The sequence below is a fragment of the Martes martes genome, assembly GCF_963455335.1.
Source record: "Martes martes genome assembly, chromosome: 4".
Classification (NCBI taxonomy): Eukaryota; Metazoa; Chordata; class Mammalia; order Carnivora; family Mustelidae; genus Martes; species Martes martes.
This window is the reverse complement of record NC_137891.1, coordinates 9029251-9043642: the sequence shown is the minus strand read 5'-3', so window position 1 is coordinate 9043642 and position 14392 is coordinate 9029251. Positions and strand designations below refer to the sequence as shown.

The 14392-nt window shown below is 37.8% G+C and overlaps 1 protein-coding gene across 4 annotated transcripts in view; it reads left to right on the top strand.

Annotated features, from left to right (window-relative positions):
• The window catches only part of PHF20L1 (PHD finger protein 20 like 1), a gene marked incomplete at its 3' end in the record, with an annotated part of 75675 nt that overhangs the window by 45556 nt on the left and 15727 nt on the right, over nt 1-14392 (top strand). For all 4 annotated transcript variants that reach the window (XM_080800994.1, XM_080800993.1, XM_080800992.1 and 1 more), the window contains 2 exons: nt 1675-1731; nt 2916-3023. In XM_080800994.1, the coding sequence (XP_080657120.1) occupies nt 1675-1731; nt 2916-3023 (165 nt within the window). The remainder of the gene's footprint in view (nt 1-1674; nt 1732-2915; nt 3024-14392) is intronic.

Below are 14392 nucleotides of genomic sequence, written 5' to 3'. Positions count from 1 at the left end.
GGGATTGAGCCCTTAGTTCGGGTCCCTGCTTGGTAGGGAACCTGCCTGTCCCTGCCACCCACTCGTGTGTACCCTCTCTCACTCTTTCTCTCTCAAATAAGTAAAATCTTTTAAAAAAATAGAAGTAAGGGGCGCCAGGGTGGCTCAGTGGTTGGGCCTCTGTCTTCGGCTCAGGTCATGATCTCAGGGTCCTGGGATCGAGTCCCGCAGCGGGCTCTCTGCTTGGTGGGGAGCCTGCTTCCTCCTTTCTCTCTCTGCCTGCCTCTCTGCCTACTTATGATCTCTCTCTGTCAAATAAATAAATAAAAATCTTTAAAAAAAATAGAAATAAAAATAAAGGAAGTGTTGCATTTGTTCAGTAGTCTTGATTAATGTGGAAATTTAGTTGTATTTCCCTTTGTGTTGATGTTCCTTTCAATTTTTTGTTGTGAGAGATTTGTCAAGGTGACTGTCAGTATTCTTACTTAATTTGAAACTTAACTTATTATAGCCTTACTAACATTTAATACAAGTTAAGTGGTATTTTTGTATTTTTATTAAGTTTCAATTATATAAAATATTTGAAGTAAGATGAATGAAATGCTAGCTTTTTGATTCTGTGTTAAGTGACTTAAAAATCAACAAACCTTGTGAATGGCAATATTAAAGCATAATAGACTGAAATTATATTTTAAAAGCACTGTAATCTTTTTATTAGATTAACCTTAGGTACACATTAGCATTGGAAACGGTTGAGTATGAGTTGAGAAGCTTGATTAAATGTATGTGTGTCAGCTACACTGTTACTGAGGTGTACTGGTTTAAAAATATATTTTGGACTATTAGTTAATAGTTCCCAGATGTCATGAGGGTTGAATATTTGTAATGTGTAAAATGAGCTTTTGTATTTTACATTTAGATAAAGACAAAAAATGATTTGTAAAATAATTATATTTTGGCTTTTATTGTTACCTAACCACACATTCATGATGGAGTTCAAAGGTACAGTTTATTTTAGACAAGAGAAATTAAGTACTAGTTTAAAAACTGTGTGCATGTTGTTGAAAACCAGTGTACTTTAATATGAAGTTCAATATTTCATATAGATGACCTGAATAGCATTCATGTCACAGAAGTGGACACATTACATCAGACCTACCATTAGGGTGCATTTCAGCATTTGGATTGCCAAAGGCTATGATGTCAGAGTAGATCTTTACGGATTGCCCAGTACATTTATCTAACTTTTTAAATGGTGTAGTCTTCGGTTATTACCACACCACAGAAGAGAAGGTGAAAAAAAAATTTATTATTACTCCGACACTAGTCTAAACATTTTATGTATTTTGATTCCCCTAATACTAATAACGTGAGGTAGAGAGTCATTCCTAATAGGCGGATAAGGAAACTGAAGCACAGAGAGATTAAATAATTTGGTCAAGGCCAAACAGCTAACAAATGGTGGAACCAAGATTTTAATGTGGGTAGTCTGAAGGAACAAAAATCCTTAATTTATCAGTCTTTTGAAGTAAGAAATCTCACTTCTTTGTCACTAGTTCAGGAAATAAAATAATGTAGACCTTTAGGAGAAAAGAGTCTTAAGTAAGGTTTTGTGAGCACTTGTAATATAAACTATCGTCCCATACTTTTAAACCTTTTCTGACTAAACTTACCTATTTTCCCCCTGACCTGCAGGAATATCGAAAACAGAAAAAAAAGTGAAATTGGAAGAAAAAAGCTCAACAGCATTTGGTATGAACAGAAAGTAATCTTTAAGCAAAAGACTATTGGCTTGACAGTGGGAGGACATAGTCTGTCCCTTACTTTTTACCTGTTAGTGCTCCTTTAGGTGTAAGTGATCATCTGTTTTAGTATTTATTAGTATTATTCAGCTACAGATATATGATTTCTTAAACACATATCTTATGTGTATTTTTTTGTCAGGGGAGTCTAAGGCTTTCTCTGAGAGTTTTGTCTTTTTGAACACCTTTACAGTTGTGGCTATTTAAAAATAAGGCACCATTTAATATTGTTGAGACTTAAGGAAGGGATGATGAATTAAAAGTCATTTTTTTTCAGACTTTCTTCTTTAGCCAACTTATAAAAAAGTTACTGAGTTTTCTGCTTTTTTTTTTTTCCTGTCTTCTGTGCTATAATGATGAAAAATTTTGCAATAATTGATGATAGTCTTAAATATTCTATAGATTAACTCACCGGAGCTTGTGTCCCTAAAGTTGTTTAAATATGTTTGATAAATTGTAGACTACATCATTCTGAGTTGGAGTAATAGTTGACTATATGTGATGAACCAATTTTAAGTAAAGTACCCTGGGACACTGCTTTAATATCCATTTGTTTTCTTTAAAGTACATATGATTGGGGTGAGGGGGAAGGTATTTTAAAATTTGGGGAAAAAGTTTAATGAAATAAGTTTTTTGCTTTGTGTTCTTAGCCTTCATTGTTGTACACACTGGAAAGTATTGGAAGACTGAAGGAATTATTTATGGATTGATTTTTATTTTTCCGAAGGAAAAAATTTCATTAAGTTCTTTTTTAAATCTAACATATTTTCTCATGAAATTCTGTGTGGAAATACTGAGTCTTCTCAGTCAGGTCTTTCTTAAATTAAGGAGTTTATTTCTTGCCACATCAGGGAACTGAGTATATTACTCATTTAAGATTTTAACTACTGTCTGTGTTAACTTCAAGGTGTCAGGAGTTGGGATTTCTCAACACTGCTAATGAAGACCCCCTCTTAGAGCCCAATAAGCTAATCAGGAGTTCCAGACTCATGACAGGAACAGTTTAATTGAATCCATCCACTGGGCAGGTGACTGGAATAGCTGATTAAAACATAAATGCTGCTTTTAGGTTAACCACAGAACAACAACTCAGGATCAACCATGATTGCTAACTTTATCACTTGTGTCATTTAGGTAAGAGGAAAGAGAAGGATAAGGAAAGAAAAGAGAAGAAAGACAAAGATCACTACAAACCAAAACAGAAGAAGAAAAAGAAAAAGAAAAAGAAATCCAAGCAGCATGGTAAGTATACTAAAATGATGATTCCTGTTTTTTAAAATTCTCAGATTCTTTTCAATTTTTCTGTGTCCTTCTACCAAAGTGAAAGCAGGGCAAGATCCCCATGTTGTTGAGAACTTGAGAAGTCCTTGTAGTTTTTCCTTGTCTTGTGGATTTAGAAACTATGCCGCTTTGTTTACTATAGTCTGTAAATTAATCCATCTGTACACTGATTGTTGTAGCTGATTAGAGACTTTCATTTCTGGCATTATGGTGGATTGGATATGTTTGTCAGGTGTGCTTCAGCTACTGAAGGAATTCCTTTCAGTCTAGAATTACAGTCCCTTGAAGTAGTTTTTAAAAGGAAGGATGAAATAAAGATATTTTTAGAAGAACTTGAAAAAAAAATGATTTTTCTAGCAATACCCTGTCTAAAGGATATCCTAATCGTGTACCTGAAGGCTGAAGGAGAATGATGACAAAGGACGGTAGGAGATGCCAGAAGAAAGGATGAGCAGAGAAAATGTAAATATGTGGATAATTCTGAACATTGATTATATAAATCATTTTGATTTGCGGGGAAAAACAGAATGGCAGAGAACAAAAATACGTGACAGTAATAATAGCTTGTAAATTGAGAGAGACATGCTTGTATTTCAGTGTTTTTCAGGTCTTGTATTGCTGTGGAAGAGCAAAAGAAACGCATTGCTGTTAGGCTCTAACAATTTAAATCTGCACTGTAGAATTTCTAACATGAATACTAAAAGAATGGAAGCTTGGGGTGTAATTTCCAAAATAGATAGTAAGAAAATGTAATGAAAAAATCATCCAAAAGAAGGCAATACAAAGAGAAAAACATAGAAAATAAGAAAAATACAAATTAAAAAATAGGGTGGTAGAAATACAAATATATCTGTAATCATAGTAAGAGATTATCATAATTGATTTTAAAAATCCAGTTACAGGTTATTTTCAAGAGATAAATCTAAATATAAGGATGGAGAGGACAGAGCAATGTTGAAAATTAAGAAAAAAATGTGAGCAAATACAACTCAGAAGGAAAGTTGGAGTAGATATATTTGTATCAAATAAAATAGTCATTAAGGGAAAAATTATTCCTAGAGGTAGGCTACCATATAGTGGTAAAGGTTCAGTTCACTTTATAAGTTCCTAGGTACAAAATAAAAAAAAAAAATTGTTTTTGCAAGAATGTGCATAAGTGGGTAAGGGGAGAGACAGAGGGAGAGGGAAAGGGAGAGAAAGAATCCTAAGCAGGCTCGCCATGGAGCCTCATGACCCTGAGATCATGACCTAAGCTGAAGTCAAGAGTTGGACGCTTAACTAACTTGAGCCACCCAGGCACCCCTAAAATTTTTAAGTTTTATAACTGAATAAAATCACAATATATTTCTTAGTAATTAGTAAATTAACAAAACTCAAAAATATTCTGTAAGGATAAGAAAGGCAGCAGCAGCACAGGTGATCTCACAGACCTCTCAAGGACACTGACCTCAGCAGCCGCAGAGCAGTTTGCTCGGATGCTAATGTGTAAAAATTGCATGATGCAGCCCTAAGCACATTTCGACACATTGTAAAGATTGTGATAATGCAGACTATAGTTTCTGACTACAGTACAGTTAAATCAATATTAAAAAGATAAGTAGAAAAACTCCATATGCTTGGAAATCATGCCACACATTTTTAAATAATTCATGGGTCAAAGAACACTACCAAAGGGAGGGTGAAGATTGATTTATTTGAGAGAGAGTGGGAGAGGAATAGAGAGCGCACACATGAGCCAGGAGGGAGGGGCCAGAGGGAGAGAGAGAGAGACTCTCAAACAGACGCCACACCCATGATCTCAGGGTCATGATCTCAGGGTTATGAGCTTCAGTTCTGCAACTTACAGTGGAAGAGTAAGAAGCCAAAAATAATACAGTCAGTCTTCAAAAGAATAAAGAGAAGAATTACTATTTAGCTATAGTTTAAGGCAGTGAGGCATTTGGAAAGACAAAAGTATTGATTAAGGACAGAATAGTCCAAAGCATATACATATATCAGAACTTGGTTTATACATAGCTGGCATTCTTAGATTAGCAGATAAAGGATAAACCTTTCAGTAAATGGTATAAGAAATTTATAACCCATGTGGTGAAGGAAAAAAAAAAATTGGATTCCTACTTCATACCGTATGCAGCCATCAATTCAGGTTGATTAATGATGAAATGTGTGAAAGACAAAAACTGTAAAACTTTGAAAGACAGTATAGGAAAACATCTTTATGATCTTGGAGGAGGGGGAGGGAAGGATTTCTAAACAAAAAGTATTAATCTAAAGGAAGAGGTTGAAAATTTGACTAGACTGAATTAGAGAATTATACTAGAGAGGGGTTCAGTGGCAACTAGATGAAGCAGAGGAAAGGATCCGTGAACTCACAGACAAAGCAACTGAGTTCACCCAATCAGAGCAACAAAAAAGAGAACAATGAAAAAAAGGATAGGACAGGATAGATTAAGGGGCTGCTGGGACAATATAAAGTAGTCTAACTTTCACATTGTAGGGGTCCCAGAAGGTGAAAAGATAATTCCATGCAGATGAAAACCAGAAAAAAGCTGAAGTAACTATATTTTTATCACAAAATAAACTTTAAAACAGACAGTAATAAGAGGCAAAGACAGGTGCCACGTGGTGATAAAGGGGTCAGTCCAACAAGAGGATACAACATTCATAAATGTTTATGTACCTTATATATAGGAGCCCCTAAATGTAAAAAGTAAATATTGCCAGATCTAAAGGGAGATGTACCCAGCAATACAATAATAGTAAGGAATTTTAACATCCCACTTACATCAATGGGTAGACCATCCAACCAGAAACATCCAAAAGTAGAAGAATACCCATTCTTGTCAATTGTAGATAGAATGTTTTTAATGTCAGATCATATGTTAGGCCACAAAACAAATCTTAATAAATTTAAGGGGATTCAAATCCTCTTAGACATCTTTTCTGACCACAATAAATAATAAGAAATTAGAAATTACATGGAGAAAACTGGGAACTTTGTGAATATGTGGAGATTAAACCACATGCTGAACAATCAGTGGGTCAGAGAGGAAATCGGAAGGGAGGCAAACTGCCTTGAGACAAACGAAAATGGAAATATACCAAAATTCGTGGAATACAGCGAAAACAGTTGTAAGAGAGGAGTTCCTAAGGATAAATGCTTACCTCCAGAAACACGAAAATTCTCTATTATTCATCTCAAGAAAATAGAAACAGGAGAAGAAAGAAAGTCCAAAGTTATTAGAAGAATGGAAATAATAAAAATTAGAACAGAAATAGAGAAGATCAGTGAAACTACGAACTGGTTCTTTGAAAAGGCAAACAAAATTGATAAGCCTTGTAAAAGTAGATTGGATAAATAGGAAAGTCATTACATGTGTTTCTATTTTATTTAGGGAAGTTAGTTCATGTTCAGCTAAAACATTCTTTTTTTTGGGCAGTGTCTTTTGGGGATTTTGGGATTACTTGATGAAAGGGAAATGGTAATAGAAAAAAATTGATAAGCCTTTAGCTAGACTTATCGAGAAAACAGAATCAAATAAATAGAATGAGACAGGAAATGTTACAGCTGATATCACAGAAATGCAGAGAACCCAAAGGCCCTACTATGAGCAGTTATATGCCAACAAATTGGACAATTTAGAAAAAATAGATAAATTTCTAGAAACATACAAACTACCAAAGCTAAATCATGAAAATAGAGTTAAATAAATAGAAAATCTAAACTGACTGATTACTAGTAAGGAGATTGAATCAGTAATCAGAAACCTCTGAACAAAAAACGTTCAGGACTGGACGGCCTTGCTGGTTAATTCTACTAGATATTCAAAGAAGAATTAGTACCAAACTCTTCTCTTAAACTCTTGCAAACTCTCCCCCAAAAAAGAAGAGGAGGAAGCTCTTGCAAACTCATTTTATGAGGCCAGCATTACCCTGATAATACTAAAACCGGACAAGGGCCCTATAAGAAAAGAAAATCACAGGCCAGTATCCCTGATGAACATTGATACAGAAATCCTCAACAAAATATTAGCAAACCAAACTCAGTAAGATACTAAAAGGATCATGCACCATGATGAAGTGGGATTTATTCCTGGGGATACAAAGATGGTTCAGCATCTGCAAATGAGTTAGTGTGTTTTACCACGTTAATAAAATAAAGGATAAAAATCACATCATCTCAGTAGATGCAGAAAAAGCATTTGACAGAATTTAACATTTATTTGTGATAAAAACTCTGAACAAAGCAGGTATAGAGAGAATGTAACTCAACATAATAAAGGCCCATATGAGACAAACCCACAGCTAGCATCATATTCAGTGGTGGGAAAATGAAAGCCTTTGTTTTAAGATCAGGCACAAGAAAAAGATGCCCACTCTTGCCACTTTTATTCAACATAGTTTTGGAAGTCCTAGCCAGAGCAATTAGGTAAGGGGGAAAAAAAAAAGTCTTCCAAATTGGGAAGGAAGAAATAAAACTGCCACTATTTGCAGATGACATGATATTATATACAGAAAACTCTAAAGACTATCAAAAAACTATTAGAACTTATAAACAAATTTAGTGAAGTTGTGGGATACAAAATCAATACAGAAAAATCTTGAATTTGTATACACTGATAACAAACTACCAGAAAAGAAATCAAGAAAACAATCCCATTTACGATTGTATCAAAAAGAATAAAATACTTAGGAATAACCTTAACCAAGGAGGTGAAAGACCCCTTTATATTAAAAAATACATTTTAAATATAAAATATAATATACAGTGTAAATAAATATATATATTTAAAATATAAAACATATATTTTGGTGTACTATGAAATGTTAAAGAAAGAAATTGAAGAAGATGCAAATGAATGGAAAGATATTTTATGCTCATGGTCTGGGAGAAGCAGTATTGTTAAATTGCCCTTACTGCCGCTACGCAATCTACAGATTCATTGCAATCCCGATCAAAATTCCAAGGACGTTTTTCAAAGAAATGGAATGACTGTTCTTCAAAGAAATGGAATAACTGTTCCTAAAATTTGTATGGAACCAGCAAAAACCCCAGATGGCCAGAGCAACCTTGAGAGGAGCAAAGCTGGAGGCATTGCACTTTCTGATTTCAAATACTGTAAAGCTACAGTAATTAAAATGTCATGGTATTAACATAAAAACAGACACTTAGATTAATGAAAGATAATAGTCCAGAAATAAACTCTCATATATATGGTGAATTACGTAATGAGACTGGAGCCAAGGATATACAATGGGGCAAGGGGAGTCTTTTTAATAAGTAGTGCTGAAGACTGCCCAGCCATTTGCAAGAGATTGAAACTTGACCACAGTCTTATACCAAACAAAAAATTAACTCAAAGTGGATTAAAGACTTGAACAGAAGACCCCAGACCATAAAACTCCCAGCAGAAAATGTGGTTGGTAATCTCCTTGCCCTAGGTCTTGGTGATGATTTTTTTTTTAAATCTGATACCAAAACAAAAACAAAAATAAATAAGCAGAAATACATTGTACTGAAAAGTTACTCCACTGCAAAGGAAACTATCAACAAAATGGAAAAGACAACCTACTGAATGAGAGAAAATGTTTGCAACTTATCTGTCTGATAAGTGGCTGATAGCCAAAATATATTTTAAAAAACCTCTTAAAACTCAATAGCAAAAACGCAGTTTAATTAAAAACTGGACAGAAGATTGAAATAGACAATTCTCCAGAGAAGATATGCAGATGGCTAAAAGGTACATAAGAAGATACTCAACATCATCAATCATTAGGAAGATGCAAGTCAAAGCCCCAATGAGGTAACACCTCACACCAGTTAGAATGGCAGTTGTCAAAAGACAACAAGTGTTAGTGAGGATGTGGAGAAAAGAGAACCGTTCTGCGCTATTGGAGGAAATGCAGATTGGCGCAGCCACTGGGAAACAGTATCGAGGTTCCTCAAAACATTAAAACATTAAAGAAATATCTTATTCAGCAAATCTACCATGTGATATTTGTCCAAAGAAAACAAAAACAGTAATTTGAAGAGATAAATGCACCCTCTTATTCATTGTAGCGTTATTCACAATAGCCAAGTTAGGGAAACAACCTAAGTGTCCACTGATGGATGAATGGATAAAGAAATTGTGTACACAGACACACACACAGTGGGGTATTAGTCACAGTGAAGAATGAAATCTTGCCATTTGTGACAAGGTGGGTGGACCTTGAGGTCATCATGCTATGTGAAATAAGACAGAGAAAGACAAATACCATATCATCTCATTTATATGTGGAATCTTAAGGGAGGGAAAAAAAAAAGCTCATAGATACAGAGAACAGAATATTGGTTGCCAAAAGCAGGGGGTAGGAGTAGGAGAAGTGGGTGAGGGTATCAAAAGATTAAAAAAAAAAAAATTAAAAAATAAAAGAAATTCCCTTACAGGGGAAAAAAATGGAACTGTTATACAGAGGGTGAAAAGACAGCGCAGACCATCAGAAAATACTGCAACAGGTGTATCTGACAAAGGATTTGTATTCATATCCGTTTCGAACTTACAAGTCTAGAATAGAAAGAAAAGTTTCCTAATATGAAAATAGGCAAAAGATTTTAGCAGGTATTTTCACAGAATTGGAAATCTCTTCGGTAAAGTGGTAAGATGAATATATAACATGATGTCCAATCTTATGAGAAGCAGCATTAATGTAATTTTTAAGACCTATTGGCATCTATTACCTAGCTGCTATCTGTGCAAAAGTTACAAGGTGCTGAGGCGGTGGAGACATAGTACTGACTACTGTGGAAAGCGGCCATTGGCAAGTGTGCTCGCCGTTTGACTTTTACAGTTCCTAACTAGGCCTCATGACCCATCAGGAGGCATTTATGAGAATGACCATAGCAGCACTGGCGGCCGAGATGTCCATCAGAAGTCACACACTGATTCCGTGGAATCTGTATCACTATGTAAATAAATGAACTATATATCCACAGGAATCTCAGGAACAAAGTGATAAGCTAAAAATCACTGAAGAAAGCGTGTAATATGATTTTATATATGTAAAGGTCAAAAAGTTGTAATACGAAACTATATGGGAACATAGCAACAGCATAAAGTAGCAAAAAGTAGCAGAAGCGTAAAGAACAGCAAGAGAATGGTGAGCAGAATTTCAGGACATGGTAACCTCTGAGGTGGGGAATTTATCCGTTCAAGTGGGAAAATGGTACAACAGGACCTTCAAAAGTGATGACAGTGTTCTGTTCAACTATGTGACAGGCACTTAAGTATTTTGTGGTATTGACCGACACGCTTTATGTCATACCAGGGTTTTTTTTCATATTCATTAAACACTTGTAAAAACCAGTTTTTTAATTTAAAAATTTAAAAAGATTTTATTTGTCAGAGAGAGAGAGAGAGAAAGAGCATGAGCCGGGGAGGGGCAGGGAGAGAGGGAGAAGCAGACTCCCTGCTGAGCAAGGAGCCCAATGTGGGGCTCCATCCCAGGACCCTGGGATCATGACGTGAGCCAAAGGCAGACGCTTAACTGACTAAGCCACCCAGGCATCCCTAAAAACCAGTTTTAAAAACTATAAAGCCAACTGGGAAATTTCCAAGTCAGTAATTGGTGGTAAATTCTTCAGATTTTTAATTCCCTCACTGTGCCCCAAATCACATCTAATTGTTTCTACATTCTCTCACCCTAAAGCTGCCAGCATACATTTGAGGTAGGATCAGACAGGATTGAAAAGCTTGAAACTACTTTCCAGAGAATGTCTTGAACATAACTGTGCACTCATGTGCCCACACTGCCCCTCGTCTGTTCTCCCCTCACCCCGTCCTTTCACATACGGGCCCCTGGGGCCCAGACTCCAGAGAACCTAAAGTCAGGAAATTCTGGAGCTTCACAAACAAAAACCACCAGTCACAAACGCATTTGATGTATGAATACCCTCCGGCGGGGGGGCGGAATGTAATGCAGACATGAGAAGCTTCAGACCACATATCATACTGCCAGGTGAACTCCCGAGTGACCAGAGGCCAGGGGGATTTGGTGGACTGGGGTACTGCGGCGGGGACAGCCACGCCTCAGGGCAGGAAGGGCGAGCTGTTCACGTCCCCTTCTGCCATGTCAGCAAACAGGTCGATTCCAGGACTCACCAGCAGACACAAAATCTTAGTGTGCTAATACCCGGTGAAAGCGGGGTAGGTGGGGGAGATGGAACAGGGAGGGGCTGACCAAGGACAAATGAAGAGGGGGTCACATTACATTTTGGCAGCACAGTGAGAGAGCATTGAGGAGAATGCAGGAGGTGGTGGTGTCCTGGAAGAAAGGGTGATCTGGATTAGTGAGACCGAGAAGAAAAGTTGCAAGGAAAATTGGCACCTCAGAGTTGTGTTCTGCAATTAACGCTACTCCTGCTTTTAAAGAGCCATTAATCCTTAAAAACATGTTAATTTTTATTTTTTAATTGAAAAGAGCTTTATATCGCTTACATTTTAAAATCAGACCTATAAATGAAAATCTTAACTTTGTAAATAGAATCCTAGCAAATACTTAAAGATGCACAGAAGTATTTACTGCTTTTTATACACAGCAGGTGTGGAGTTGGGTAATCACAGGCATCTGTGCAATTAATTATTACATTTGAGAATTTATTCTGGGTTATTTACATTCATCTTGGAAGTGACTCTTCTCCAGATTAAATTAGAAAAGGGGTCTTTAAAGCTGGAAATAGGGGGTTTTAAATAACTTTAAAATTTTAAAGACATCTTAATTTTAAAACATTCACATTATTCCTACTTGAGGTTCCTAATATAATATGCATTTTATTCTACAGTTACTACAACCAGGGAGCTTTAAAAATTCTTTCTTAAGACTGAATGTTATTTTGCATATCCTTCCATGCTTATTATGTACTAGATGTGCTGTAGGCATTTTTTATACAGTGATGTATTTAATCCTCACATTAACTAATGCTTTTTACAGTGGAGCCTCTTATACCCATTTTAGAAACCGTGAATTGAAACAAGTAGAGTTGTCCAAGTTCACACGGCTAGTGAGTGGTGAAAAGCAGATTCAAACCCAGGGAGTCTGGTTTCAGTCTTAATTTTAACTTGAACCATCATGCTCTGTTATTCTGTTCCTTCCTGGACCTTAGGGAGTGTTTGCTGGACTCTGCATTCTTCCCTTTAGCAGGTTTTACTTGTCTTTGCTGGTGTAGGATGTTCTTAACGGTTGTCCGTAGGAGAAATCGCCATGTTGGGATTTAAGAGTGACATCCTTGGGGCGCCTGGGTGGCTCAGTGGGTTAAGCCTCTGCCTTCGGCTCAGGTCATCATCCCAGGGTCCTGGGTCGAGCCCCACATCGGGCTCTCTGCTCGGCGGGGAGCCTGCTTCCTCCTCTCTCTCTCTCTCTGCCTGCCTCTCTGCCTACTTGTGTTCCGTCTGTCAAATAAATAAATAAAATCTTAAAAAAAAAAAAAAAAAAAAGAGTGACATCCTTGCCAGTTTTTACCTTTGTTACTTTGAGCCACTTGGTCACTTTGAGCCAGTCACTTTATTTCCTCGTCTTTCCTGTATCTGAAAATATGAAAAGGCGTGCAGAGATTTAAAAGGACTAGAATGAGAAATGCAAGGAGAATCTAGAACATTGTGTTGTGAAAACGGAGACTCCCTTCTAGGAGCTTGTTGGCAAGCCTTATCAGCATATTGTAACAGCGATAAGAAGCACGTGTAGTATTGGAAAGGTAAGATGATACAGAGTACGTTCTGCCTATAGTGTAGAGAAGCTGGAGTGGGTGCCCACTCCTGACCTGCTGGCGGCGAGCCCTGGGAATCTGCTTTGCCAGGCTTTCCAGTTTGTGTATGCATGAAACGTTGAAATCCACTGGTCACGCTTTTTGGTTAAGAGTAAGGCTCTGTAGTCAGGCTCCCTGTGTTTGAAGGCTGACTTTGCAAAGAAAGCTATGTCTTCTTGGGCAGTTTAACCTTTTCAGTCTCTGTTCTTCTGCTTGTGAAATGGCACTAGCAGCTGTAGCTTCCTCATTGTGTTAGCTGTGAGGATTAGGAGTTAATACACATAAAGCACTTAGAATCATGCTTGGCACACAGGGTGCCCAGTAGATGTGGCAGTACTGTAGTATGTACGGTGAGTGCTGTGTTAGCGTCCAGTTGCTGCTGGCACAGAGTACTATGTATCAGTGACTTTAAATAACTTGGATTTATTATCTTAAAGTTCTGAAGGTCACGAGCGCAAAATGGGTCTCGGTGGACTGAAGTGAAGGTGTCAGCAGACTGCATTCCTTTTGGGAGGCTCGAGGGGAGAATCCATTTTCTTGCCTTTCCTAGCTTCTAGAGGCTTCTCTGTGTCTTGGTTCACGTCCCCCTAACCATCTTCAAAGCCAGCAGCGGCCACTCAGGTCTTTAGGGACTCTTCTGATTACATCGGGCCCACACAGATGATACAGGGTAAATTTGAGGTCAGCTGATTAGCAGCCTTAATTCCACTTTGCTCCAGAACCTAACGCATTCATAGGTTTGGGGATTAGAACGTGGGCCTCTTTGGGGACCATTGTTTTGTCCACCACAACCTCTGACTTTAGACGGATACTCAGTGCACACCTACACTGGTGTTGCTCTTCTGGAAACTTGCTTTCCTACTCTTGACCTTTCCTCCACCTCTTTGCATTCCCTAACCCACCTCAGGTGTCCTTTGCGTCATATCCATTGAGGAAATAGAAGCCACCAGATGAGAACTTGCTCATCTGTCCACAACTGTGTGCTTAGCTATGTATGGCCATCTTTTCCTGCTTTGCCTCTATGATAATGGAGGCTGTTATCTTTCTCTTCTTAAAATCCTTCACCTGTCACCCTGCCTCCCCTCATTTTTAGATTTTTGCAGACGATGTGTAGGATCTCCCATCTTTGAAAAGCCTTCCTCTGGGGGCACCTGTGTGGCTCGGTCTATTGAGTGTCCTACTCTTGGTTTCAGATCAGGTCACAATCTCAGGGTCCTGGGACTGAGCCCTGAGTGGGGCGCTGCGCTCAGCAGGGACTCTCCCTCTTCCTCTCCCCACTCCTCTGTGCCTCCCCCCACTGTGCTCTCTTTCTCTAAAATAAATAAAGTCTTTAATAAATAAATAAATATCTTCCTCTGGACCCACATTCCTTGTCTGGTTTCTCCTCCTCCCTCTTACTCTTCAGCCCCAACCAAGAGGCCCTCTTTTCACCTCTTGGTAGTTCAAGCAGAAGCCTGGAAACCGCCCTTCTGACGCCAGGCCAGCCCCGCAGACCCATGGTCTGCAGACCTGCAGATCGCTGCATCTCCCTGTCAGTTACCACGCCAGC